This window comes from Ursus americanus, chromosome 12 (assembly GCF_024610735.1).
Source record: "Ursus americanus isolate L20-20 chromosome 12, mUrsAme1.1.p, whole genome shotgun sequence".
Classification (NCBI taxonomy): domain Eukaryota; kingdom Metazoa; phylum Chordata; class Mammalia; order Carnivora; family Ursidae; genus Ursus; species Ursus americanus.
In genome coordinates this window covers 23,131,091-23,158,984 of record NC_142138.1, presented here as the reverse complement: position 1 = coordinate 23,158,984, position 27,894 = coordinate 23,131,091, and the positions used below count along the sequence as shown (strand labels likewise).

At 46.2% G+C, this 27,894-nt stretch overlaps 1 protein-coding gene across 8 annotated transcripts in view; it reads left to right on the top strand.

Annotated features, from left to right (window-relative positions):
- GNG12 (G protein subunit gamma 12) overlaps window positions 1–22,452 on the top strand; it is a 125,457-nt gene extending 103,005 nt beyond the window's left edge. For 6 of the 8 annotated variants that reach the window (XM_045802055.2, XM_045802057.2, XM_045802053.2 and 3 more), the window contains exons 3-4: window positions 16,766–16,884; window positions 18,582–22,393. In XM_045802055.2, coding sequence (XP_045658011.1) covers window positions 16,792–16,884; window positions 18,582–18,707 — 219 coding nt within the window. In that variant the 5' untranslated portion in view covers window positions 16,766–16,791 and the 3' untranslated portion in view covers window positions 18,708–22,393. Of the gene's footprint in view, window positions 1–5,878; window positions 6,651–15,096; window positions 15,235–16,765; window positions 16,885–18,581 lie in introns of those variants that run through there. The other 2 variants (XM_045802059.2, XM_045802058.2) reach the window with 2 other exon arrangements.
- The last annotated feature ends 5,442 nt before the right edge of the window (window positions 22,453–27,894 follow it).

Below are 27,894 nucleotides of genomic sequence, written 5' to 3'. Positions count from 1 at the left end.
GTAATTAACTGAACCCTGTCTAATACAGATGGTATAGGAGGAAGCACTTTATAAATTGCAATCTTTTAATAGCATTATGATTATATCAGGCTTACCACGTTAGAAACTGAACATCACATCCTACACTGGAGAGGCAGAGTGATCGACAGATGTGTGGCAGCTTCTGCATGCGTGACACGTAAGGGTGTTTCCCCAGAATTCAGCTCGGGGTGGTTTTCATTGTAAGGAGAGGCACAGGCCTCTGGTGGTCATGTGATCACAGAGTCTGCCCATTTATAAATGTTGCCACTGACGGGTGATGGCTGTTTGTAGGACTTGGATGCATTTGTTCACTCAAGCCACTAAAATCAGTCTTGTAATTTGTATGTGTAATATAAACACGTGCCATTTATTTCGACTTACACTGTGCCTAAAAGTGTTCCAGAGAATCTCACGCACTTTGGAAAATACCCCGGGGACAAACCTTTGATAGAATCAACTCAATCCTCTGAAGCTCGTATTTGGCCAGACAACTACATGCTGATCTCCTGTGATCTCTCTCAGGAGTTTAATCCCTGAATTCATTAAGTGTTAGAAAAGTTTAAGGAACTTCACAGTTAAATACGTGAATAAATAAAAGGTATTAATATTGCCGTATGAACTATTAGGATTTGCTTGAAAGTGTACGTTATGGCCAAGGTCACTCATGAAATGAATGACCCTTGGGAATCGACCCTTCCTCCCCCCCCCTTTAAGCCCTCGATCTGCACAGGCGGATGCAAGCAATGGAAGCTTCTGGGGGTACTTCTTTCTTTCCCGGGGCAAGCAGCAGCAGAATTTTCCTTTGCTATATCCATCCTTAAGGGGAAAAGTGTACCACGGCCAGATGCCAGAGAAGGAGCTGCTTTTGAAGCCCAGGACAACAGGTATCCTGAAACCAAATCTGTACCACTCTCCCTTTCCTAAGTACAGGAAGGAGGACAGCTTACACACTCGTATTGTATTTTGGAAACCAAGCAGAACTGCGTTGAGGACACAGAAGCAGCCGTGTAAAGTGTTAGAACTTTGAGATGTTTCATATGGTTCCTAATTGACATTTAATTAGAATCCAAGCTAAACAATGAGTTTCTCTGACTAAGCCTCTTGGTCCAGTAGATAACGCGTCTGGAGAAGTATTATCTGAAGGAATCCTTTCGTAATGTGACATGATCCCATTTGTCAGACATTTCCCTGTTCATACGTTGGGTTCAGGCCTTACCACTCAGCTAAGGCACTGCCAGGGACCCTTGGGTCATCATTTCATTGGTAAAGTATTTCTTGAGTTCCTGCTGTGTGCCCAGCCCCAGGAATATAGTGTCCCTTGTGTTTCCTGAATTATGAGGAGGAAAAGTTACAAAGCTGTCACTTGCTCCCAAGGCCAGTGACTTCTTTCACTTACCAGACTATCCTCTGAGTCCTTTCATCTTGTTGCACGTGGTAAGATTTCATTCTCTTTTCGTGGCCAAATAATATTCCATCGTATGTATATACAACATCTTTATCCATTCATCTCTGCGGGCATCTAGGTTGCTTCCGTATCTTGGCTGTTGTAAAGAATGCTGCCGAAATCACAGGGGCGCATGTATCTTTTCAAATTAGTGTTTGTGTTTTCTTTGGGTAAATACCCAGGAGTGGAATTACTGGATCGTGTGGTATTTCTATTTTTGACGTTTTCAGGAACCTGCCTACAAAACAACAAGTACTTTGAACCACGAGGCCAGCACAGAATGTTCATCTCGCTGGTCACCCAAGGCATTTCATAGATTTTGCTTTTCCTCAAAGCACTTATCAAGTCCGGACATGTTTGAAAGGAGGTAGGACATGTTTCCTGCTGTAGTTAATGGGAGAAGGTGAGATGAAAGAAGAAAGAGAAATTAAGTATCGTGTGATGTCTTTTAGCATAGCCGTGGTAGGTATGTGGACCACAGGCTTTTGTGTTTTGAGGGTGAATTCGGGGAGCCGTGCTTCCCGGCAGGTTGAACTTTGGCATCTAGGATCCGGGGTCTGAGCGCTGTGCAAAATGGGCAGAGGGCCCGGATTATGGCTGCTTTCATCCTGTCTGTGCCTCCGCAAAGGGCCAGTGCTTCCTCTGCACTGTGGACATTGGACATACTTGCTATATCATGATCCACAGGAGGAAATGGTAGATAATAATTAACCTATCTTCCATTCTTTAATGACAGAGCCTGTCTTATAGTGTTAATTATTACTGTGTTATAGACCATGAAGCATTTCGGATCATAGGGTTTTACTTTTAACTTTTAATTCTTGAAATTATCCAACATCTACCAAGAAAGAAGGCATCCCGTGTACATGTCAGCCAACATCAGCAGTCAGCCCCCGTACTCATGGCCAGTCCTGCTTCATCCGTCTCCTCTCCCCGCCTCCACTCATCTAGTTTCTATCGCCATAGATTTCTTTGGTCTTGAACTTTCTGCACGTGGAATCAGACGGCACATGCTCCTATACCTGGCTTCCTTTGCTCAGTGCGATGCCTGGGAGATTAGCCCGCGTTGTTTGCGTGCACCTCTGGAGGGTGGGTCTTTGTCCCTCACCTGTAAGAAGGCTTCTGGCATGAGCTGCTGGGTGCCCGCTCCCCTGCTTTTCCTCCTCTGTGTGTTGCAGGCCTCCCTTTCTCAGCCCGGAGCTCCGACCTGAGCCTGTGCTCTCAGACCCTCAGTTAACCTGTCTGGCGTCTTCACACTCTCCTTGTTGCTCAGCGCTCCTCCTCTGCTTTTGAAAACACCCAGATGACAGCCATCTCTCGAATCAGCCCTCCCACCCCTCAAAGTTCGCATTGAGTTCCTTGTCTTCAGCATACTGCCGCTTCTCTAAATAGCCCCCCATGCTCACTGCCCAAGTTCCTGAATTCATCATTCTCTCTGGCCCCCCCTTATCATTGGACCCCAGGAACCCCTTCATCATCCAGTCCCATGAGCTATGGTCAGTCTGTCCCCATAAAGTGACTGATAACTGCCCCTCCTCCTGGTTTTCTGAATAACACATGCTGGGATTCATTTATATATTTTTTTTTTCATCATAAAAACATCACATGTGCTTGAGAGCACGGACTCTGGAACCAGCTGCCGCGGTGGGAGCGCCTGCCCCTCCGCATTACATCCTGAATTGGGGAAAGCACTAGTAACCACCTCATAGGATTAAGTGAGTGAATATTATTTTGAGGATTAAGTGAGTGAATATCTGTAAAGCTCTCAGAATAATGCTTGGCAAGCGTATGATATGCAATAGAAGTCCTAGCTGGTGAGACCGAGAAAATAAAGACGTACGCGCTGCAGGAGTGCATAAAACAACAGGAAATGTCCCCCACTTCTCACCCCTAGCAACAGCTACAGTCTGGAGTATATTCTTCTAGTATGTTTTCTGGGTATAATGTATTTTTAGCTAAGCATATGTTTGCCCTCCCTCCCCAACACCCTTCTCTCTCCCTAGCTGTCTGGCGTCCCCTGTCCTGGCAGCTTCCCCAGCCTCCCTCTCTGCTCCTTTGAATCTGTCCTTCTTGTCCTTGCCCATGTGAGGAAGACCCCGGATGCGTGCTGCTCTTTTCCTCAGGCACTCCCTCCAAGCCTAGTGCCAAACCACCACCTCTGGGCTGTCAGTCCCCATTCGGCCCCAAGAATGACATCTTGTTCATTCTTCCATTCCCTACCTCTTGTATCCAGCTCTTCCTTGGCATTCCAGTCACCTTCCTGTTTGATGAAGTCCTGGTAACGATGATGATGATGATGATGATGATAGATAGATAGATAGATAGATAGATAGACAGACAGACAGACAACACTGGGTGGTTTCCATGTGCCAGGCTCTTTTCTGTAGGATTCCATTTAATCATCACAGTCCTGTGAGGCAGGCACTCGGTGTCCTGTTTTACAGACAGAGAACCTAGGAGTTCAGTGAGGCTAAGTCATTGATTCAACATCACACAACACTAGGTGACAGCCAAAGCCTGGGCTCTTTACCCTGTTGTCCGCCCCTAGGCCTTCCGTGGAAATAGTCCATCTTTTCTTTCTCTGCCTCCCAGTTCTAGTCCATCCAACATAAGGGTGTTCAGTTCTTTTTCAGATGTTGCTCCCTATGCGCGTCACCTCTGCTCAGAAACCTTTGGGGGCTCCCGTATTCACATAACAGTCAGCTTTAACCCACTCGTACTCCCTCAGTATCCATTCTGAAATGCTCCCCACTCCTTCACCACCACCTACCCAGTTCCTACCCTTCAAGGACGGATTCATTTAAGAAATGTATTCTTCACGCACCTCTCTGCTTGCCCAAGTGCCCACTGACCGTCCTCTCCCCCAGCTCCTTAGGCTTACATCTGTCATGCTTTATTGGCCTTTTGTTCCTTATTTTTCAAGACTTTGTCCATCCTGTTGGCTTCCCAAGCCTTTTAATCACAGTCTGGTAGCCCACACGTGTTGTTTGTTACGCAGCACAGCCCCGGCCGTGACTGTGGATGTCAGCGAGCTGCTCACTCTTCCCGGTCTTCTCTTCGCCTTCTCTCTCAACTCTGCTCCTCCGGTGCCTCCAGGCAGCTGGCACCTTCAGAGCAGGAAGAACGACTACCTGGTTACCTCCTCATCGGAAATGGAGGCAGCGGCATTTGCCTGTTGCTCACTGCCAGGTCTCCCAGTAGGTGTTTGGGTTGTTGTCGGAGTGGACTGCAGGCAGGTGGGTGAACATCTGTCTGCTTGCAGTATCACAAAGCATGCCCTCTGCTTAAAGAGGAGAAGATGCTGGGTCTTTATGACCAGAATCCAAATATCTCCATTCTTCTGTTTTGTCAGCAAACCAGGAATGAGGGTAGAACAGCTACGTTGTGGAGAACATCCTGGGCAAGGGACCCCGTTGCAGACCACCTCCCGCCCTGCTCAGCAGGTGGCAGCAGGTCCGGGAAGGCTGATGGAAGGGACTCCCAGTTGGTCACACAGGTGGAAAGGAAGGGACAAGTTCTCTGGGTGTGGGTATCAAAAGGACCATGGACCACATTGCGCAGGTCGGAGTTTGGAATGTTTGCCTCCTTCCTTAGGCAGACTAGTCCTCTCCTTTGCCAGAAATAACTTCCTCAAGATGAAGGCTGTGTGCCTCAGTTTAGTCCTCAGATAATGCCAGGAATGTGGACCAAGCTTGGTTTAAATGGACCAACTGTCGATTTACTTAACAGCTGGATTCTCCTCTTCTAATTCAGTTCTAATTCAGAACTCCTCTCCTTCTGGCACAGTGGTTCTTTAGCTTGAGGGAGCACGTGGGGGGCTTCTCAAACTCCAGGCTGCTTGGGGCCCCACCTCCAGAGTTTCTGAATCAGGAGGTTTGGGGTGGGGGTTTGAGAATCCTCCCTTCTAAGACGTTCCCAGGGATGATGTTGCTGTCTGCTGGTGTGGAGCCTCACCAGTCTACAGCACTTCCCCACTGGGGCCACTCCCTGCTCTGAGACTGCTTCTCTTCGCACGTGCTTAGCACCTCGGGGCGCCATGGAACTGTATCTGGGATTTGTTCTTCTGTTGTTTGGAAATCATTCTCGCTTCACGTAGCATCGTTTGCCCCACCAAAACAAGGAGCCCTTTTAAGGCAGGAGTTTTGTCTTCTGCTTCTCCGATCATTCTTTCCAGCCCTAGCCAGCTCCCCACACAGGGCCTGCAGGCCATGGTTAGGGACACCAGGGTTCACTTCGGCCCTGGCACTTACTCGCTAGGCATCCCAGAGAGCTTTGGTTTCCTCATTGGGAGAGTGGGTTAATAATACCACCTTCACCGTGATCTCCAGATGAGAGTGTTACAATAAAAAAACAGGGTACAGAGCCATGCCTTAGACATGCTCCCGTTTGTATTTTTTTAAGACATGTAAATTTTTTAAGATATGTAAAAAATCATGCTTGTATATGCAGGGGTTGTCTTCAGAAGGAAACCTGAGAAGCCGATAACAGTGATCACTTGGGGAAGTCTAGTGTAGGAGGACAGCGAGTTTTTGTTGTCTACCCTTTGGGTAAAGCTGTTTAAAATTTTTCCTAGATCTACATATCCTTTTAAAATTTAAAAACGAATGAAATAGAAGTGATTTCTTTTTCAGAGTAAATAAATAACTTTAAAGCCCATATCACAGTGCCTGGCACAGAGAAATTACTCTGTAACTGTCAGCTTTTGTGTTGAATATTAAATAACTGTAGAATTCATACGTGTATTTATTCATTCACTCATGGATAGACGAGATCTCCAGCTATCCTTAAGCCAGCCATGCAGATAGGAGCAAATCATTTCTCAGCCAGGCTTGCTATGTGAGGGAGAGAGTAAACCTTGTTTCTAAAGGTCGTCCTCCTTGTCAATGGTAAATACATAGCTCTGCGGGATCCTGGCCTGGCCTAAGCAGAAGGGGCTGGGTCCCGCACCTGTGCAGGTGGCCATCACGGAGCTGCTCCCCACGGCCCACCTGCACTGACTGCAGGCCTGTTCGGGGCACAGTATGGGGGTGCAAAGCAGCATAGCCCTCCAAATCTGGGTGCTGCACAGGTGGTCAGCCGGTGCTGCAGTTGAATGTCCACAGTGCCGGCAGCTGACCCAGTCAAGTGCATTGGAGTCCCAGGGACTCCACCGAGGCTTCTCAGAGCTGTGAAGGGAACCAAACAGGTGGGTAACCTTTGGCTTGGAACAGTCAGTATTTTGTGGGATACTTGTGGGAAGAAGCAGCAGGGTGTATCCTACTTCTAAGAAAACAAACACCTGGCACAAACACCCCAGGGTGATAGGTTCACTGGTTGATCTGTTGGTTGCTACATCTTGTATCTTAATCTTACTCACGTGTTTATTGAAGCCCCAGTCTCTGATTTAGTCAATAGGAGAGAGAAGATGGCATGGATATATTAAGGGTTAAGGTTAAGGGTGTGGCTTTGAAGTAGGAGAGATCTGGGTTCCAGTCCTGTCTCCACCACTTACTAGCCATTTGATCTTGTGCAAATTATTTAACCGTCTTGAGCTTCAGTCTTGATAGGTGTGATAAATCTGACCTCCTACAGTCGCAGATAATAGTAAATGAGTAACGGTGTAGCATATTTGATACATTGCCTGGCACATAGTAAGCGATGAGTACATGTTACTGGGATACTATTAGTATGGAGCTAAACTTCTCACAGTTTAGTGGGAAGACAATATTCATACATACAAAGTCAGTTACATAATAGCAAGCATGAACTGACATACCATTAGCACCGGAATAAATGTGTTGCCCTTTGAGAGCGTGATGATAGCTATACATGTGTACTTGAGACGGAGGACACAGGACACGGGCAGCTGCTGCTGCCCCCCTCACACCTGGGCCAGCCCCTTCGGGATCCTTGAACCCTTGGGCTTGACGCATCACTGCAGGCAAAAGTAGAGAGACCTTTCTGGAAGAGATAAAGATGTGAACGAGGGCCTAAAAGAAGGGAGGATTTAAACAGGCCCAGAGAAACGGGGAGAGAACTTGCACAGATGCTTGCAAGAGGACTTGTAAACACAGCCCACGGAAGAACAGGGAGTGGACTGGCAGCCCCCTGGAGCTATGGCAGCGCCACAGGAACGTTCTGGGCCTGGCCTCTGCAGTCAGACCTCCCAGGCTCACATCCCCGTCCAAGCAGCTTGCTGGGTGTTTGACACGAGGCACAGATTGAACTTCTCTGTGGTTCGGTTCCTTCCTTTGTAAAATGGCGATGAGAACAGAACCATCTCACGGGGTCACGGTGCAAAGTCAGTAGGATAATGTATTGACAGGGATTGGCACATAGCCTGGGGTCTGGTGACACGGCAAAGCTCTGTGTGGTAGCAGGTGCCTTTATGATGAGGAGTTTTATGACGGGGGCAGAAATGTTAGGAACTGGATTGCAAAGCTGAGCCCTTCGGACTTTTCCTAGGGTCCTGAGGAATCCTTTTTTTGCGAGATGGGAAATGATTTGACGGCACTACATCTCAGCTCCTAGCAGTCAGGATGGATGAGACTGGAGAAAGGGAGGTTAGAGACACGAGTCCTGTGATGGGGCTGACACAGTGGCCCTAACTTGAGGTGCTGGGAGCCACGACAGAGGTACACTAGAAGCAGGGAGATGGGGGAGAAATAAAAACGGAGGATTTGTCAAAGTGTGGGGAGCAAGAGACTTTGGGAAGTGCCAGAGTCTAAGGTTGCACTGCCCCATGAGGCAGCCACTATGACTCGTGAACACGTGAAATGCGGCCAGTCCAGATCAAGATGGGCTAGCCATGTAAAAGGCACACTGAGCTCTTAAATATTTAGTACCCCCGAAAAAGTAAAACATCTCAATTTTTAACATTGATTACATTTTGATTTGGGGCATACCCGTCTAAATATATCAAAATTTCACTTTTTTCTCTTTTTTTCATGTGGCTACTAGAAAAATTTTTAATCATATATATGGTTCAGATTTCTATTGGATAGCACTTGGCCTAAGGAATCAGGAGAAGGGATGAGGCAAAAGGATGCCTCAGTGACCAGGACAGTGGTGGTGTCACTCACTGAAGAAAGGGACATCAGAAAGGTTGGGAGCAGGGGCGCCTGGGTGGCACAGCAGTTAAGCGTCTGCCTTCGGCTCAGGGCGTGATCTCGGCGTTATGGGATCGAGCCCCACATCAGGCTCCTCCGCTATGAGCCTGCTTCTTCCTCTCCCACTCCCCCTGCTTGTGTTCCCTCTCTCGCTGGCTGTCTCTAGCTCTGTCAAATAAATAAATAAAATCTTTAAAAAAAAAAAAAAAAGGTTGGGAGCAGGCAGTGGTGTTTCACCAGCTTTTCCATGTGTTGTGTTTGAAGCAACTGTGTACCATTTGCGTGTACATTTAAATAGGCTTTCATTTAAGACATTGCAGTTGTAAAGGGTTGCACGAGAAGCACGTCGGTCACAGCTACTGTCACAAAGGTGGAACGTCATCTACCCTACTGAAGACCGATGTGGGTCAGGCAGGTGCCAGGTAATTTACATACGTTCTTTCATTTCCTCCTGCTAACAACTCTGTGAAGTAGGAACTGTTATCATCCCTTCCTATTTTGCAGCTGAGGAAACTGAAGTCCAGAGAAGTAAAGCAAGTGCGTTGTAGTGAGTGATGAGCTGGGATTCAAATTTATCTGACTGTCAAAGCCCCGTTCACTCTGCTGCAGCAGTTCTCCAGGACTGAGCCCCTGAAAAACCGCGTCCAAAGAAGGAACAAGAGCTGTAGAAAGGAACATCATTGGACAGGCAAGAACAGGACAGTCTAGCATCACTAAGAGCAGAAAGTTTCCAGAAGGAAGTGGCTGTTCAGAAAACAAATGTAAACTTCTGTAGCAAAGAAGTGTGTTAAAGGGTGGCTATTTCAAAACGGGAGGATACTTAATCCTATAAGTTAAGGTCATTAAAAGAAATTAGAATTTTCCAGCACTTGTTCAGAACTTTGAAAAGTTAAGCATAGATAGGAAATGGTATTCTTTTAAGTGGACATATTTTAATTCCCAGGCAAAAACAAATGTGGGTAGAACCAAGAGGCAAGACTCTGACAGTCATTATTGGCGTTTCTCGGGAGAACCAAACGAGAATCACGTAGGAAGCTTTAATACAGATTCTTGGGTCCTGCCACAGACCTACTGAATCAGATTTTTCTTTTAACAAGTGCCCCAGATGTTCTAGATATACAGTGAAGTTCGGAACCCGCTACTCAGGCTCTGCAGCTGTCTGCTGGATTTATTAGCTCGATTGGCTCATTCTGGTGGCTTCCTACCAGCTTCACTAGGGATGATGGGATCATCCTGTGTCTTTTAGCAATAGCCTTACCTAGAATCTGGGACAGTCCTTCTTTTCAGTTCTCCTTCACTTAGGTCTTCTCCCAAGGCCACTTAACCCTACAGCGCCCGCCATTGCTCTGGAGACTACCTGTTTACATAAGCAACAGGCTGATTGAAATGGAGAGCATGCCTTCTTTTGGTCAGTGCTCCTGACTGACAGTTCTCTGCTTCCTCCCCATTCCTTCCTTGTGTTCTTGAGGTTCAGAGGCAAGCATTATAGGTGATGATTAAGAGAATGACCTTGGGAGTCAGGTGGCCCGAGTCCCAGCTCTGCTACGAAAATCAGTATAGTCTTTGGCAAGACGCTTTTGACCTGTGTTTCATCTGTAAAACAGAAATGATAAAAGGACTCATCTCTAAGAGGATTAAATGAAATGATTCATGGCATTCACTTACCGGGCACATCCTCAGTAAGTGGTGGCGGTTGTCAAAAATTATCATTATAGCAACAGTATCCTCGTCCACCACCATCATCATTATTCAGGGACATGTGCCTGGATAGCAAGTAAAATGAACTCCTCAAAGATACCAGATAAGGACTTGACAAGGGTCTGCACGTAGAAAAGCAAGCTACTTTTAGAGGATGGACCCTTTGGGGTCTTGAGAGACTGCTGTTCGTATTCTCCTTCATTTTGCTGATTCTGAGCCTACGTAAACTCTTCGAAGAGCTCCAGTCACTATGTCTTCCCAGCCCAAACTACGTTTTCTACGGCTCCATGCAGCCCTTCCTCATCTCTGCCTCTCATTGTTCTCCTCCTCAGGCTAGTAACTTATTCTTTTTGCCCTTTGCTCTCAACACTGGGCAGGAACAGGGCAGGATGTGTGGCTCGTCCCAGGTCCACCACCCACAATCTCACAGCCTGCAAGCTTTGGTTGGGGAGAAGGAGAAAAAGAATTGTATGTCTTACATCTCCCTGTTTTCAAGTCTTCGTGTTTGGTGTGTTCGGCAATAATAACGTAATAATAGAAATCATAGCTAATCTTTGTAAGTTATTTACAGATTACAAAACAACAGGTTAACAATTGTGTTATCAGTCAGGGTTCAGTTAAAACAAACAGAAAGCATTCTTGGCAGTGCTGGCAGAATGGGCTTTCACCCCGGGGATGAGGTGCTTGCGTCATCCGTGGAAGGGCTGGAGGAACTGGTTCTCGACTTCCAGACCAGGACCAACTTCCAGACCTCAGCACGGAACGGACCCCTGGGACCCAGCAGGAAGTGGAGACTCGGGAGGCTGCTGCAGCCATATGGTTTCTTAGCACCACATTGCTAGTGACGGCACGCTGGCATGCTCCCACCTGCACCGAATGCAGCCTGCCCCCCACCCTGCTTGCCAGCAGAAAAAAAGGCAAGCCACGAGAACTGGCCCTCTCACTTCCACTTTCCAGATCTCTGATGAATGCTTCCCTCCGGCAGAGCCCACCCCATCCAGATCCCTAGCTGCAGGAGAACCTTCGTGCCTGGGTTCACAGCACCACCGACAGATTGGCTCAATGCAGAAATTTATTTTCTGGAGGCTGGAAGTCAGCAGCAAGGTGCCAGCAGGGTGGGTCTCTTCTGAGGCCTCTGTCCGTGGCTTGTAGGTGGGCCGTCTTCTCCCTGTGTCTTCACGTGTTCTTCCTTCTCTACCATCTGGGTCTAAATTCCCTCTTCTTGTGAGGATACCAGTCATGTTGGATCTGAGCCCAACCTACTGGGCTCGTTTTTACTGAATCGTATCTTTAAAGACCCTATCTCCAAATACGGTCTGTTCTGAGTTATTGGGGGCTGGGACGTCAGCATGTCCATTTTGCGGGAGGCACGCTTCAGCCGATCGCACTAGGAGATGTTTTTTTCTGTCCATCTCCGCAGATCAGGGCACAGCAGGAGGAGGGTAGGGAGCTGCTCGGTGCCAAGATTGGGGACTGTGGGGTGCTGAGCGCGCACTGCTGGGGGCATGTGCAGAGGGTGTAGGTACTTCTCAGTGGGAGTATTCTTCGTATTTATTACACTCACGTGCTTATTTTATCTGATGCTCTTAACAGCCCTTTGAAACAGGAAAGTATTATTATGCCCATTTTTCCCATGAGAAAATTGAGGCTTGCATAGGTTAGGAGTCCTTCCCCAGGGCCCCAGAGCGAGGCAGTGGCAAGGGCAGGAGTGAGCTCACGTCCCCTGGCCTAATCCTTAAGTATGTCACTGGAACTAAGTGTCCAGGGCACAGTAGTACAAAGGCCGTGTCACAAGTTCAAATAGAGGGACGGGCAGGTGTGCCCGCCAATGTGAAAGCAGCAGCCACTACTCAGACCTAGCCTGGTTTGGTAAGATTTTCTGATTTTTCCAGAAATCTGTCTTAAAGTGAAATATCGGTTTTTCAAACGTTGACAATTTAAAGTTAAAATACACACACGCACGAGCTAACCCTGTGTATGGCTCAACCAAACACACCTGCAGTCTGCCTTCAGCCTCTAGGCTCTGATGTGAAATACGTGTTCTTCAAGGTCTCACTGTGCGCTGAGGCCGTATTAGAAAGATATTGCCACTCATCCTATTCCCTTGAAATTCTTCTTTTGCTGAGTGAATTTTTCTCGTTTCTCACCAAACGCATGATTTTTTTTGTCTTGTCAGGGAACGTAGGGACCCAGCCTTTCTTAAATGTCTGTGTGTCGAGGGTCCAGTGTGGCTAGACACTCGTTTGTCCTCCCCGCAACCCTGTGAGATTCGCATTGCTGCCTGCACCCCTGTAATGGATGAGGGGGACAGACAAAGAGCCAGGGTAAGACAGTAAGACAGTGAGAACAGGAGGCAAGATCAGAGCAGGAGTGGAAACCTGGTCTTTTATTGCAGACAGGAGGAGTGTGTTTACTCAGAACACTGGCTTCACTCCAGCGATTCAGTTATTGGCCAGGCCAGGCGGACTTGTGATTCAGCGGCTGCTTCCCCGAGTGAGCTCCCTGACACACTTTCCATCCCCACCCTCTCCCTGCTGCAGGCCCCTCTCGACAAAGATTAAGGCATTCTTATTTCCCTAATGGGGAAATCTTGTTCCTAGGAATTTCTAGGAACCTAAGAATTCAGATGAACAACAGCATTAAAACCAATGCCAATTATTTGAATAAGTAAATATTACATGTGTTCATTCAAATCTGCTAGCCACATGTAAAAATGCGAACAAGGCCGCAGACGCGATAGCCGGGTTCTTATCAAACTGGGGGTCTGCGCAGGCCTCCGCACTTCTCGGGGGTGGGGGGTGGAGAGAGCGCTGGTGGCTCAGGATCTCCAGATGCTGACCTCAGTCCTTGCCTACTCGTGACAGCGAGAACATTCTTGCTTAGCTTGCAGGAAGGAGAGGGGAGGTCTGTTTTTCAGGGCTCTAGACAAACAGATGCGTTCTGCCCTAGAAGGGATGATACACAGCCGCAAAGCCGTCAGCAAGCCCAGCACTCGGGTCATCAGGGTCAGGGTCACCCTTGCCTTGAGTGTGTGTGGGTCCAATTAGCTGCAGTGGCACCCTTTCCTTGGTGTAGTAGGGAGTGTGGTTGCTGGGGTGAAAGGTTTACAGGCTGGTTTAAGGTTTAGGAGCTGGGTGAACTTGGAGCAAGCTTTTCGAACTTCAGGCGCCTCCTCTCTGAAATGAGGATGAAACAGTAATCTGGCTTTCAGGCCTAGAGGGAGGCTTCACGGACTCCTGCGTCTGAAAGCAGCGTGTGCACTCTGAGTTCCATAGAAGGATCAGGTGTTGTTTGCCTTGGAAGCGATTCTGAAAGTAAGAATAAAGCGAGCTTTTTATCCACCTGGTGGCACAAGCAACCAGCCAGACATCCTTGCCGTTGAGGCAAGAGCAAAGAAACCCTCTGAAGGCACAGACAGGGTGGGAGAGGCTCTCTGGGCTGGTCCGCCCCAGCCAGGCTGTTCCGATGCCGAGCAGGGGCAGGTTGGGAGGAAATCCGCAGCTAGCCGTCGGGCTCCTTAAACGCCGCTGCTCCGCCACCACCCAGCGCGGCCCTGCTCCCGGCCCTGCTCACACAGCCAGGCGGCGGCCCAGCCCACCGAGCCCCCTCCGGGACGCTCCTTCCGTTGAAATGGTAGAATTCTTCTCCATAAGAAGAATGTTGTAATAAGAGACTCTGTTGTTTTCCAGTGGTGCAGTAGACAGCTTTTTCTAGGAATGACCCCACATACCCCATTTAATGGACTGGCCAAAGCTATTCCTACACCATATTGAGTAGGAAATTGTGTTTAATAATCCGTGAAGCTGTGACAATCACCCGTGTCCTAAACTTTAACTTTCTGGCTGGGCTTATCCATAGGCCAGGAGAGGGACGTGGCCTTTGAGAAGAGAACTTGTATTTGAGTTGGAACCCTGAGAGAAGTTGGTGAGGCAGGAACAGGGGCTCCAATCCCCTTGAAGCAGAGGGGAAGGGACCCCCGGGGAAGGAAGCAGGGGAGAGGGCGGTCAGTGAGGTAGCAGGTTAGAACACAGATACCAGAACGGGGGAAACCTGCCAGCGTGAGCAGTCAGGTGCTCGCTGTTTTTAACCGTGACCATGATATAGTCAGGAAGAAAGTCCGCCAAGTACGCGTTACAGTTCCTCACCGATGTTAGAGGCGCCTACCCCAGGATTTTATACAAAGAACCTGCTGGTGCTCTTTGGTCCTGATGCATGTGAATGAACAACGGAGCCGTTGCAGGAAAACTCGCTCGGGCCTTGGAACCTTTGTGCCCTGGAAGCTGAGAAGAGAATGTTGGCGTTATTCTCATGCAAAGGGACATTCAGACAGTCCTTAGGAGGCAGCATGGAAACCACAGGCCCTTCAGAAGGGTATCGTGTTCACATTCTGGAGGCCGGGGCCCAGTGCTCAGAACCCTGGCCAGCTGGCACGGGCGCCCAGCTTAACATGCTGCAGGGGACGGACTGTGGAAGGAGCGAGCTGTGAAGCAGGGCGCTCCGCTGCGTTTGCCTCGGTCCCCTTCCAGGGGCTCTGCTCCGAAGTCCTTGCCTGGGAGCGCAGTAGAGCGCTGGGCCAGGCTGCCGGGTAGGAGCACAACCCCTGGGAGCTGACCGTAGGCCTCTCGTTTGGGTGGGGCGGCCTGACAGGAGTCCGAGGAAGAGGCAGCTCTTGGCAGGAGTGTGTCGAAATGAGGTCGCGAAGGCCTCAGAGAAAGCAGGGCCACCCCTCCCTGCCAATACGATTCCTCCTCCCACTTCCCTGCGCTGGGGCTTCCTTCTTCTAGGGACTTCTCCGCTCGCCAGCCCTTCCATTCTGCATGGACAGAGCGCACTGAAGAGGGGCTGATGCCACAGCCACCACCCCCCCGCTGCCCCCAGGGCCTAGTCGTCAGGATTCCGGAGGCTCACTGACTTGGGGGTGGGGGTGGGGCAGACAGGTCCACAGGGGACTTCTGATTCCTGGTGCTGGGTGTGAGATCCACGGTAAGTGTGAGCAGCTGCTGCTTTTGGAGTGCCTCGTCCTTGGCTAAATACCACATGTGCATCAGCGAGTTAACTCCTCAAACACACTCCTCCCCTTCAATCATGCAGAAGGAAACTTGGGCTCCTAGAGGTCAAGTAACCAGCCCAGCTTCCCCCAGCTAGTAAGTGGCAGAGGCAGGGTCCAAACCCAGGAATGTGAAGCATGCCGGTGAGGCTGGATGGCAGAATTGTGCACAAGCTAAAAACAGTTTTTATTTGTGCATTCGACCCAAAGCTGCCTCTCTGACCCAGGTCTTGGCGCTGAGCTCCGGGGAGCATTCCACGTGTGGGGACACTCGGGAGAGCACCCGGGTGCCCACGCGGGGACGCCATGGAGTCTGGGGCTTGCTGTCCTGGTGTGCAGCCTTATCTGGTCCTAAGCCTTTATGGCAGGTAGGCTCTGCAGCGGCCCCTCCAGAAGGTTGAGTCAGCCTGGGTTTGCTGCCGGCGCCACGGTGCCCTAAGACTTTGCTGAGCCTTTGCATCGTCCAAGGAAGGCTTACCTACTGTCCACCTGCTCCTATGAGTCATAAAACTGCCACATGGGTGCCAGGCCTGCCAGCTCTGCATTTTCCCGCAGTCGCCGCAGTGCTGGGACGGGACTTCACCATATATGGCAGAGGCAGCGCTTTGCCCCTGGGGCTGCCTTTTGGAATATGTCCTTGGACACCCAGACGGGTGAAGCTCAAGGTCCGGGAGGTTTCCTTTACCTTTTTACCAGGTGCAGGGGCTGAGAGAGAAAGGGCAGCCTTGGCTCCAAGGGCTCAGGCCAGAGAGGAGAGTCAACCCACATCCCTGGGGTGGGGGTAAAGGATTAGCAAGTGGCCCGGCCCGAGGAAGAGGCCAACAGAGACAAAGGAGGGAAGGAGAGAGTTCTGTTAAATCTTTCAGGCTTTAGTCTGCTCCATGTGTCCCCCCGGACACTGGCGGTGGGTCATCACTGAGAGTCTTTCAGCTGAAAGGTTCCCACTTCTCTTGAATAAAGACTTCCTTATCTGCCCAACTAACATTCCTCAAACGATTGCAAACCTGGATAGCGCCTAAAAATGTACCCTTTGTGCAAGTTCTCCAGAGGCACTCTCCTTTGCTGTTTTTGGTTGCCAGGACTTGAATCAGTGTAATAGTTGGGTAAGAGAGCCAAAATGAAATAAAATCAAACCTTCCATTAAAGTACATAGCAGTAATATTAAGCTGCGTGCGTAATGTGGCCTGTGCTTGCATTCGCTCACCATTGCCGGAGGCCCCTGAACTACTACAAATGTTTGTGTGTTTGTTCCCTCTTAGAAAATGCTAGAAAAGGCTCTGTTGTGCTGTATGTTGGGGTGCACGGATTAAACGACTAGTATTGCAAAGGAAAGATTTATGAAGGAGCTCCAGTGGGAGGGCATCTTAGTAACCACCTCCCAGAGCCCGTGAGGACTGGGAAGGTGCACCCTTTTCCCCTAAGGAGCGGAAGCTTTAGGACTGCTTCAATCATTGATGTTCTTTTCAGGTTTTAGGTAGAAACAATAGTTGAAGATGTCTAGCAAAACGGCAAGCACCAACAACATCGCCCAGGCCAGGAGGACCGTGCAACAGTTGAGAATGGAAGCCTCCATCGAGAGAATAAAGGTCAGAAGCCTGGGTGGGATCGGGCCCCTCTGCTCTCCAAAGGTGAGGCCCCCTTTTGGAGAAGGCAATGCCATGATGCAGCTGGGGGTCAGGATTTTCCGAGAGCAAGCGGAGAGTCTCAGAATCTTAACTCTCTTCTACCTGGCACGGGCTTCATTTCAGAAGTACTGGGCAGCCCATGTGTCTGACTTAGCCTCTCTGTTTGGACAGAAAAACCTAAAACCCAAGACAGGATTCCCTGAGGGCCTGCCTTCCCTGAACGAGCACCATCAAGTCCCACAATCTCTGTGTTCTGCATTGAGACAGGGGGTCCAGACAGACTTTATGAACACCCTTGTCATCCCTCTGGAATTTACTAAATGTTATCAGTGCAGGTGAGCTAGCCTTGTACAGCAAGTCAGCATGCATGGTCTCCTTTTTTTTAAGAGTATGCTGCTTTTTAAATGTGTGCAGACTATTTTAATGACACGTTCTGCAGCCAGGGTGAGTAATGCCAGCCTCAGTTGAGATTTGGAAGAAACAGGAAGGCATTTATAAGGTCACCTGACTTTGAAGTCTTTTCCCCCCCCAAATCCCAGGAGAGAACGAGGCAGTGTGTGCCCTGGAATGTTGTGAGTAATGCTGTTTCCTAGAAACTGAAGCAGTCACCTGATACATTCCTCTGGGCCTGGGGATAGTCACCTGTCCTCACAACAGCAGGCTGCCTGTGCTGTATTTGACAGGACTCAGCTGCCCCGTGCTCCTTGCCTGAAGACACAGAACTGAAGGTTCTGCAGGCTATCCCACCCCAGCTTCTGAACAGGGCAGGGCATTTTCCGTTCTTAACTGCCACCAGAGGAAGGCACTGAATCTTCCCATTCTGGTATTGTCCCTCTTTTTATTTTCCCAAGCCCCGTCTTTAACTCTTGAAGCTCTTCTAGAACTTGACTCTGTCTCTCAAGAGTATTGAATCCAAACCTGTAATTCAGTTCCTAAACTGCGCTGCATTCCAGTTTCGTATCAAATACAAACTAAGATACACCCTTCCCTTGATTCCCATAAACTTCCTCCTCCCCACACTTTGAGAAATTTCAAACCTGTAGAAGAGTTATGACAACAAACACCCCTATACTGCTGGCCAGGATTCACCAGTTATTAACATTTTGGCACATTTGCTTTCTGTCTACACAGCCGCACAACACCTATCCCTTAAGCCCCTTGACAATTATGTGCAGCCATCGTGAGTCTTCACCCTTAAACACCTCACCGTCTCTCCTCCTGAATACAGGGGCGTCCTGCTGCATCGCCGCAGGACAACAGTAACGTTCAGGATCATCTAACGCTGAGCGAATCTACCACAGTCCACGCATTTTGCAGAATGGCCCGCACTTTGAATACCCTGGTTCGCTGAGGACTCGATTCCCGTTCAGTGTTTTGGCAGGCATACTTGCTCGCGGGGGGTAGGTCATCTGGGCTCGCGCTAGGACACACATGAGGTCATGAAGTCTGATCACTTGGTGAAAGAAGGCCGGAGCTGCCCGCTTGGTCCGTTTACGGATCTTTCCCCTTTCTTAACTCCCAAGTAATCCAGGAGAAGCTGACTCCTCTCAGAGTAGCCCCCCGACAGTCTTCTGCTCAGGGGGCCAGCATTCAACTATACTTGTAATGTTTGCAAATAAGTTATTTTGTTTGTTGGCTTTGCGTTTTCTACCTGTCAGGTTTCAAAGGCGTCAGCGGACCTCATGTCCTACTGCGAGGAGCACGCCGGGAGCGACCCTTTGCTGACAGGGATACCGACCTCAGAAAACCCTTTCAAGGATAAAAAAACTTGCATCATCTTATAGAGGAACAGTGAAATGGCTCCTCGCCTCTTCTCTACAAAGCAAATTATGAGCAGCTCCTTGGAAGAAATTTACCTTCAGCTTATTTGGTAACCACTGCTAATAACTAAAATACTCTAACTTGGAATAATCGACTCTGACGTCTTTATTTTCCAAGTTGCCCTTTCTCTAAAACACCTTTTGCTGATTTAATCCAGAATAACAATCTCCTTTTCCATTTGATAACGATGGTGTCCTATTGGGTTACTGCTTAAGAAAAGTTGGTTTAGGCCATTTCGAAAAAAAGACAAGTATATACTTTTAAATATATGACTAACCCAATTATATCCCGACCTAAATTACCCAAGTACCTGTCTAGATTAAAATGCCAAGAATTACTTGAGTCCTAAACCCTTTACATCCCAGTATGTTCTTAGTCGGGTTGTGCCAGGAGTACAGCGTGCGTGCGTGAGGAGTGTGCTGTGTGTATACACACACGTCCATGCTTAGTTCCTGAGTAAAAGGTCTCTCTCCGTGCCCTCAGTTCCACTCCAGAAGTCCTGTGTCTTGAGCTGTATGCAGGTAGGATAAGATCTTTTCACATAGTGGACTGTACAAAAAGTAAAGACCGTCCTAAAGATCGGAGCCACTGTAATTGAGTAAGGAAGAAATCGTGCTGACCGCTTAAGCTAGGATCAGCTGTCCCGATGAAAGTTAAAAACTGAACTACAAGCCCTCTCAGGAGGTATTACAAGGGAGCCTTTTGGGCTTCAGTGATCCTGAGTTCAGAAGGGGGGGGGGGACTGTGGGCAGCTGTGCCCCTGGGGCTCCTGCTCTCTGGATTAGAGCTCTGATGTGTCCACCCTCGTGCTTGGAGGGCGGCAGAGTGCACGTGAGCCCGGCCCAGAGAGGAACAGGCATGTGTGAAAGCCAGCTGCTTTTTTAGCCAAACCTGGTGATCTCCTCCTCTCTGCCCTGCCCTTTGTCTTTCCTCTCCCGCGAGGACAGCTGTTTCCAGAGGTGGTATTCACCTCCCCAGCCCCACGTGGGTGGAACGTGGTGGGAAAGAAACGTACCAAAGCCAAAGGTATCGGACACTAAAGCGCTTTTCAAATACCTGCTGGGCCACGGTTGTTCCCTACCTTGTCCACAAACCACCCGGGGCAGGCAGGGTTCCAGGGTACACTACTTGGGCTTCGGGGGTTCCTTGATGTTCCTCTGGGCGTGGACGGAGCCCTCACATCCTTGGACTTGCCCGTGGGCATCCTGAGGAATCTCCTATGGCCAGAGAGTATTTTAGTTTTATCAAAGAGGGAGAAAGGGTCCCTTTCTTAACAAAATCGCTCACTTAAGGGCTCAAACCACACATAAGCCTTTGATATTCTAATTCATCTTTAGTTCATTAAAATATCTACTAGTGAAGGATTCAGAGCTTATTTTCAAAAAGGATCCAACCCCAGTATGGAATTATTTAGAGCGGTTTCCCCTAGTTCTGTACACTCTTGCTCTGCAACACAAGCCCCTTTCAAAATCTAAGGTCTGAGTTTTGAGTATGAAGCTGATTGAGGGTGAACAGATGTGGGGCTATTTTTAAACTGCTCAAATAGAGTCAGGATTGCCCCAGACACCTATCTGTTCAGCATTGTGAACTGCCCTCACTTTTCCAACATCATGTGAAAATCATGCCACTGGCCTTAACCTCTTGTCATCTACCGCTTGGTTTTGCAATAGCCCCAGTTTCCAAGTAAGTTAGAGGAACCTGTTTAGGAGAGAGAAAGGTGAAATTCGACGTGTACACTAGAAAGACATTACATTCAATGCTTCACTGAATGAGGCCTTTTCTTTTAACAAGTCTGTTTTTCTACAGATAGTTTCAGAACACTAATCTTATTTTCATTCTGGTTTTAACATTTTTCTTTAAGTATTTATAATGCGGCTTGTTAAATATTTTTATGAAATTTTATTATACCTTTCTGGTGTATGTGTACCTTTTCAGTAGCAAGCATAGTTTATTCTTTAGTACTAAATTATGTCCTTTTTACTTAACAGAAAACAAATATGTTTTGCTCTCTGTTGATATGCTTGTAGTGGTAAGGAATGGACTCGGGGTCCCAGGAGATTTCATTTTCGCTGGTCAGATATCATAAAGGCTAGGAGTATGAATGTCATGTAACTTCCTAACTAGGTCTAGGGCCTGTTCAAGAGAAGTGAAATCCTATCCTTGGGTGCTGGACCCAGTGGGGGGAAAAATGTAGCTAAATGTTGATTGACTTACAGCTAGACGTCTATGTAAGAAAATCTGTGTATAGGACATGCAGAAGTCACTTATTTATCAGGCTTTATTCTACTTATGAACTGTCTGCAATAGCTGGTTTATAATGGACAAATGCCCAGTATATGTATTTTTTTCCAACTACCACTATAAAGACACAATCACATAATATACATGCAACTTCTCGACTTCGTATCTATGAAGCTATTTAAGTATGTTCATTATATTTTTGTCTTTAATGCTGCTTCTAGTAACAGCAATCTTTTTTCATTCTTATATGTTCAGTAGGGCATCAGTCTGTCCAATTGAGGCCTCGGGACCATGGCAAAATATGCTAGACAAACGTTCATGACTCCAAAGTATTTTACAGAAACATATTATACCAGGTCGTTCACAAGGTCTAGGCTGTAGTTACTTTTCTTCTAAAAAGAATCAGTTTTTTACATTTCCTTCCCTTATTAAAATCAAAGTGCCATAATGATCTTTTAAAGGAAGGAACCGACTTGCTTTCTCTCTGTACTGTTTTTGTACTTTGTCAAAAAAATTATACCAGTGATTTAGTAATTTTGAGGCATAGGCTTAGGTAGTAGAGAATGTGCTAAACTTGGCTTCACATGCCCTTTTTGCCAATTTACAGCCAAGATAAGTGTCACCTGATTATTCCAACTATCGACTGAAGATCTGTAGAGGCCCAAGAAATGAACTACAGTACACGTCAGTCCTTCTCAATAAAATACTGGAGTGTGTTATGAATTGTATCGATTTCTTTTATGGTAGATCTCTTAATAGGAACAAAATACATGAATCACATAGAATGATGTGTAGAGTGAAACAGAGCACTCACCTAACGTTGGGTGGCCTGGATCACAGCCTTGGGTCTTCTTCCAGCCGATCCTGTGTCCCTGTGTTGTGCGACTTTGGACAAGGCACTTCATCTCGCTGGGCCATTTCACCATCTGTAAAACAGGAGGCTTAAAGTAGAGGATGGTGGAGACTCCCCCCAGTCCCCTCCGATGCCTCGGTCCAGCAGCCTACCCTCTACGGGTCCTGCCAACGTGTCGGTGCTATAAGCTGCTTCAAATGTAAAATGGGTTCGTCTATCATATATACTCATTTAATAGCTTATGAGAGGCCTTTTTGTTATATAGCTTTTTCTAGTTTTATGGACTTGATTACTGTAATGTCTTGTTTGTAGTCATGTCACTCTAAACATCATTCACTTGATGTTTCAGTAATCTGCATTTGATACATAGTTGGAGGGATTTTGTTATTTCCTAGCATTCTTGGGCTACTCATCTGTCCAGCATCTTATTACCCTAAGCACTGTGATCATTGTTTGGAAATCTGTCCTATGGAAAGAATAAAAGCAGTTACGTCACATGTATTTTCACAGGTTTGAAAGAAGTTTCATTAAAACATCATTGTTCTCTTTACTGCATCAGTGCCTCACTGTATCATCCTGCCCGTATTTTGCTCAATAAATTAATAGAAGACCCATTCTCTTCCCTTTTCCTTCATTCAGTTAACATTTTCTGGACACCTACTGAGAGCCAGATGTTGAACACAGGCTCTGACACTCCGATGAGTAAGACTCCCACCAGCCCGTGCAAAGCTCACAGACCAGAGCAAGGTGGGTGGGAAGGGCAGGTGCATAAGCTGATCATTAGGGTACCATGTGAGAAGGTGAGCCTGTGGTGCTGTGAGGTCCCAGAGGAAGGAGAACCAGCTCCACCTCAGTAAAGTCTGAGAAGGCTTCCAAGGGAGGTGATGTTTGAACTGGGTCTTGAGAAAAGAAAACCTTATAAGCACTGGGATTAAGTCTTGGGAGGTAGTGAAGGAAAAGGAGGAGAGTGTGCTCAAAACTAGCATGCAGAGTACCTCCCCTACTACTTGTTTATCCTGCAAGCAACAGAAAGGCAGTGGAGGTTATTAAAGAGGAGTGATGTCATGATACCCAGTGTGTGGAGGGCTGTTTCCCATCCTGAGACCCAGCTGTGACCATGGAAACAGATAACAAATGAAAAGGCCATTACACTCACAATGACTCATATTCACCACGTGTGTGCCAAAGGTACCCTGCCTCCTCCTCAGTCTCTCCTTCTAGGGCTGGGATTCCCATGGAATGAAGGGAGAATATCATCCAGAAAGGGAAAAAAGGCAGCCAGTGAGTGTCTGGTTATGGACCAGGTAGCTACAGAGATGGCCTAGGCTTCTGAGAATCAGTACTTACACACTACAGAGGGTAGGAGCAAAAGATAGACATTCAACCCTTTCTAGGAAAACACTAAAGAATTTGGATACTTTGGTCATGAAAAGCAGACAGCAACTGACATGTACTTCCACTGGTTCAGACTAAATTACCAGAAGTTCCTATAACTCGTGATGGAAGACAGTTGAATTGGGGGGATGGTAGATGGGTTTGGGTAGGGGTGAGTTTAAAACAAGGTGAGGGAAGGGAGTGTAATATAAAGGGTAGACTGTAAGTCAACATGGCAGATGAAATGTTACACCACCTTAACGTCATGAACAAGGAACTCACACCTACAGGTGCTGGTGGTAGCTTAGTGTGGAGATACAGGTCATGTGACCCTCCAGCTTGCCTGGATAGGGGGTAAGCTGCTCATTGGCCAGCTGGTCAGTTCTGCTATATACATGTGCATATAGTCACTATAAGCCTTCTTATTTAAAAGGTGCTAGGTAGACGGTTGTGGACGATTTTTCCCTCCTCCCCTCCCTGTCCTAGGTTTATAAACTTTTGGCTGTGTTTATAGAACCTGATCCCACCATCAGCTGTAGCCATCTTTGCACAACCTAGCATGGATATTGCCTTTAGTTTATCTTCAGAGCATGGTCCCACTGACTTCTTTATCCCTTTACCACTGTAAGCAGCAAACAGTGATGGTCATGCCTTCAGATGCGCCCTTCTGTTGCTCCAATTACTGTCTCCTTAACAGAGTCCATGTCTGTTAAGGCCATTTAACTGTAGGCCAGCCTTGGGCAAACATGGATGGCTGGTCTCAGGAACCCCCACTTCAACTATTTTTTCAGAAACTAGTATTTTATTTTCTTTGTCCTGTAGGAAAATGCAATCCAAGTAAATTCATCCTAAAATGCTAATGACTTAACAGATAGAAGGTCACTTCCTAAAATGCTAATGACTTAACGGATAGAAGGTCACTGGAACTACAAGAGAGGACTGTGGAAAGAGCAATGCTTACCATAAAGGAGTAGAAGTGAATAGTAAAGATTTAGATATCATCAAGAATTATACATTTGAAGCATGCCTATACCTTATAAATTCTAGATAATCTATTCAATTATAAAAACAAGTAACTGAAATCATTGAGATACATAATGGTAAGATCCCAGGTTTAGAAGTCTAAGAAATATATCTTTATGCAAGTTGCTACTTCTGGTCTCTAAATCCAATCATCCCCTATCCTTTCATATACACATCCTGCTTAGATAAAAGTGACAGCCCTTTTCACTAGAAGACTTTAAATCTGGCCCTAATATAAGATATTCATCCTGTGACATCATGAGGACCCTGTGGACCCATAAGTTGATACAGCAGGGGCAAGCCTAAGGCAGTCACTCACTGAAAAAACCTGGCCAGCAATACCTGCTTCATCCCTGGCACTGATAGACTTGAGCATTAATGTCCCCCAGGATCAGGTTAAGGATAAGCCTAGGTACAAGTTGGCATGTGACCAGAATAGAAAAACCAGAAATAAACCCATGCTTATATGGTCAATCTATGACAAAGGAGGCAAGAATGTACAATGAGGAAAATAGTCTCTTTGATAGATAGTGCTGGGAAAACTGGACAGCTACATGCAAAAGAATGAAACTGGACCACTTTTTACACCATACACAAACTCCAAATGGATTAAAGACCTAAATATGAGACATAAAACCATAAAACTCCTAGAAGAAAACACTGGCAATAATTTCTTTAACGTTGGCCTTAGCAATATGTTTCTAGATAGGTCTTCTTGGTAAAGGAAACAAAAGCAAAAATAAACTACTGGGACTACACCAAAACAAAAGGCTTTTGCACAGTGAAGGAAACCATCAACAAAATGAAAAGGCAACCAACTGACTGGGAGAAGATACTTGCAAATGATATATCTATTAAGGGGTTAATACCCAAAATATATTAAGACTTATACAACTCAACACACATACACACACACTCTAATTAAAAATGGGTAGAGGACCTGAATAGACATTTTTCCAAAAAAGATAATACAGATGGCCAACAGACATATGAAGAGGTGCTCAACATCACTAATCATCAGAGAAATGCAAATCAAAACCACGATGAGATATGACCTCACACCTGTCAGAATGACTAGAATCAAAAAGTCAAGAAATAACATGTGTTGGTGAGGATGTAAAGGAACCCTCTTACACTGGTGGTGGGAATGCAAATTAATGCAACCACTGTGAAAAACAGTGTGGCGGTTCCTCAAAAAATTAAAAGTCAATATACCGTATCATCCAGTAATTCCCCTACTAGGTATTTACCCAAAGAAAATACAAACACTAATTTGAAAAGATACATGCACTCCTATGTTTATTGTAGCATTTTTAAAAATTTTAATTCCAGTAGTTATAGTTAGTTATATTAGTTTTAGGTGTATAATATAATGATTCAACAATGCTCTATATTACTGAGTGCTCATCAAGACAAGTGTGCTTTTAATCCCCGTCACCTATTTCACCCATTCCTCCACCCACCTCCCCTCTGGTGACCATCTGTTTGTTCTCTACAGTTAAGAGTCTGGGTGTTTTTTTTTGTTGTTGTTTTTTTGGTTTTTTTTTTTGGTTTCTTTTTCCTTTGTTCATTTGTTTTGTTTCTTAAATTCCACATATGAGTGAAATCATATGGTATTTGTCCTTCTCTGACTGGCTTATTTCACTTGGCGTAATACCCTTCTAGATCCATCTGTGCTGTTGCAGATGGCAAGATTTCATTCTTTTTTTATAGCTGAATAATATTCGTGTGTGTGTGTCTGTATGAAAACTCTTCTTTATCCATTCATCTATACGTGGACATTTACTTGCTTCCATATCTTGGCTACTATAAATAATGCTGCAATGTAGCCAAATTACAGAAGCAACTAATATGTCTACACACACACACACACACACACACACACACATTACCTTATATATGTAAATATATGTGTGTATATACATATATATACACACACACACTAGAATATTCAGCTATAAAAAAGAATGAAATCTTGTCATTTGCAACAACATGGATGGATCTAGAAGGGTATTACACCAAGTGAAATAAGCTAGTCAGAGAAGGACAAATACCATATGATTTCACTCATGTGGAATCTAAAAAACAAACAAAAAACAGAAACAGACCCATAAATATAGAGAAGAAACTGGTGGTTGGGGGATGGGCAAAATGGCTGAAGGCAAGTGGGAAGTACAGACTTCCGGTTATGAATGAATAAGTAAAATGACTAAGTAACTGAGATATAAGTTACAGCACAAAGAATGAAGTCAATGGTATTATAATATCATTGAATAGTCACAGATGGTAGCTATACTTGTGGCAGCGCATAACATACAGAATTGTGGAATCACTATGTTGTACACCTGAAACTAATGTAACATCATGTGTCACCTACACTCCAGTCAAAAAATCTCAAAACAAACCCATGACGTAGCTCCTATTATTATCCCGACTTTACATATGAGGAAATAGAAGCTTGAAGAGATCTACATGCATATTTGATAGGCCTTTCAAGAACACTGAATTTTTCATGAGCAGTTAGTATGATGTAAGAGAGAGAACACATGTCCTGGAATCAGAAGTGTAAGTTCTAGTCCAACTGCAACCGTAGGACCTTTATAACTTCCGGTCCTGTTTCCCAAAAAAACAGGATTTACTTCTAAAAAGGGATTTAGGCCAGTTAATTATTAACATTTCTTCTAGCTTTAAATTTTATGCAAATTTGAGAGAGGAGAGCAATTCACTTTCAGTTGCATTTTGCCATCCCTACCCCAAGTCATTTTACATTTTCCTCCTTGAATTAAAAATCAGGAGAACTGGAGGAGATAATGCTAAGTGAAATAAGTCAAGCAGAGAAAGACAATTATCATATGATTTCTCTCATCTATGGAACATAAGAACTAGGAAGATCGGTAGGGGAAGAAAGGGATAAAGAAAGGGGGGTTAATCAGAAGGGGGAATGAAGCATGAGAGACTGGACTCTGAGAAACAAACTGAGGGCTTCAGAGGGGAGGGGGGTGGGGGAATGGGATAGACTGGTGAAGGGTAGTAAGGAGGGCACGTATTGCATGGTGCACTGGGTGTTATACGCAACTAATAAATCATCGAAATTTACATCAGAAAAAAAATTAATATTTAAAAAAATCAGGAGAACCAAAGTCTAGAACATGGGGTCAGAGAAGGACATGTGGGTTTGCTGTATGTAATTATAGGTATTTAAAAGATATTTAAAGAATCACTTCCTGATACTTCAACTACTGACTCATCAGCAGGACTGGAAACAATTTGTAAGCAAAACGAATTGCAGAAAGGTATTTTGTATATAGGCAATTAATAGAATTGAGAGAGCAAAGTTCTAACAATGGCTTTATAAGGAGTTCAAAAACATAACTACAAAAAGAAAAGTAGCTCATTCAAATATTAAATGCGAATAACAGAACATTTGTTTTTTTAGAAGCAGGACAAAGAATTCATTTATTTGTTGAGGTCCTATTAGGAATATAGTAGTTCCTACTAGCCCTGTTCTAAATATGTCCTAGGATAAACCCAGAAAAAAGGATCTCCCGGGATGGTTGGGGCGGGGTTTATAGGGTTGGGCAGTAGGAGGTAAACAGATAAATTACTATGCAGTGTGGTAAATGCTATTATAAGAAGTTGGCTCTGAAAGAACAAGACAA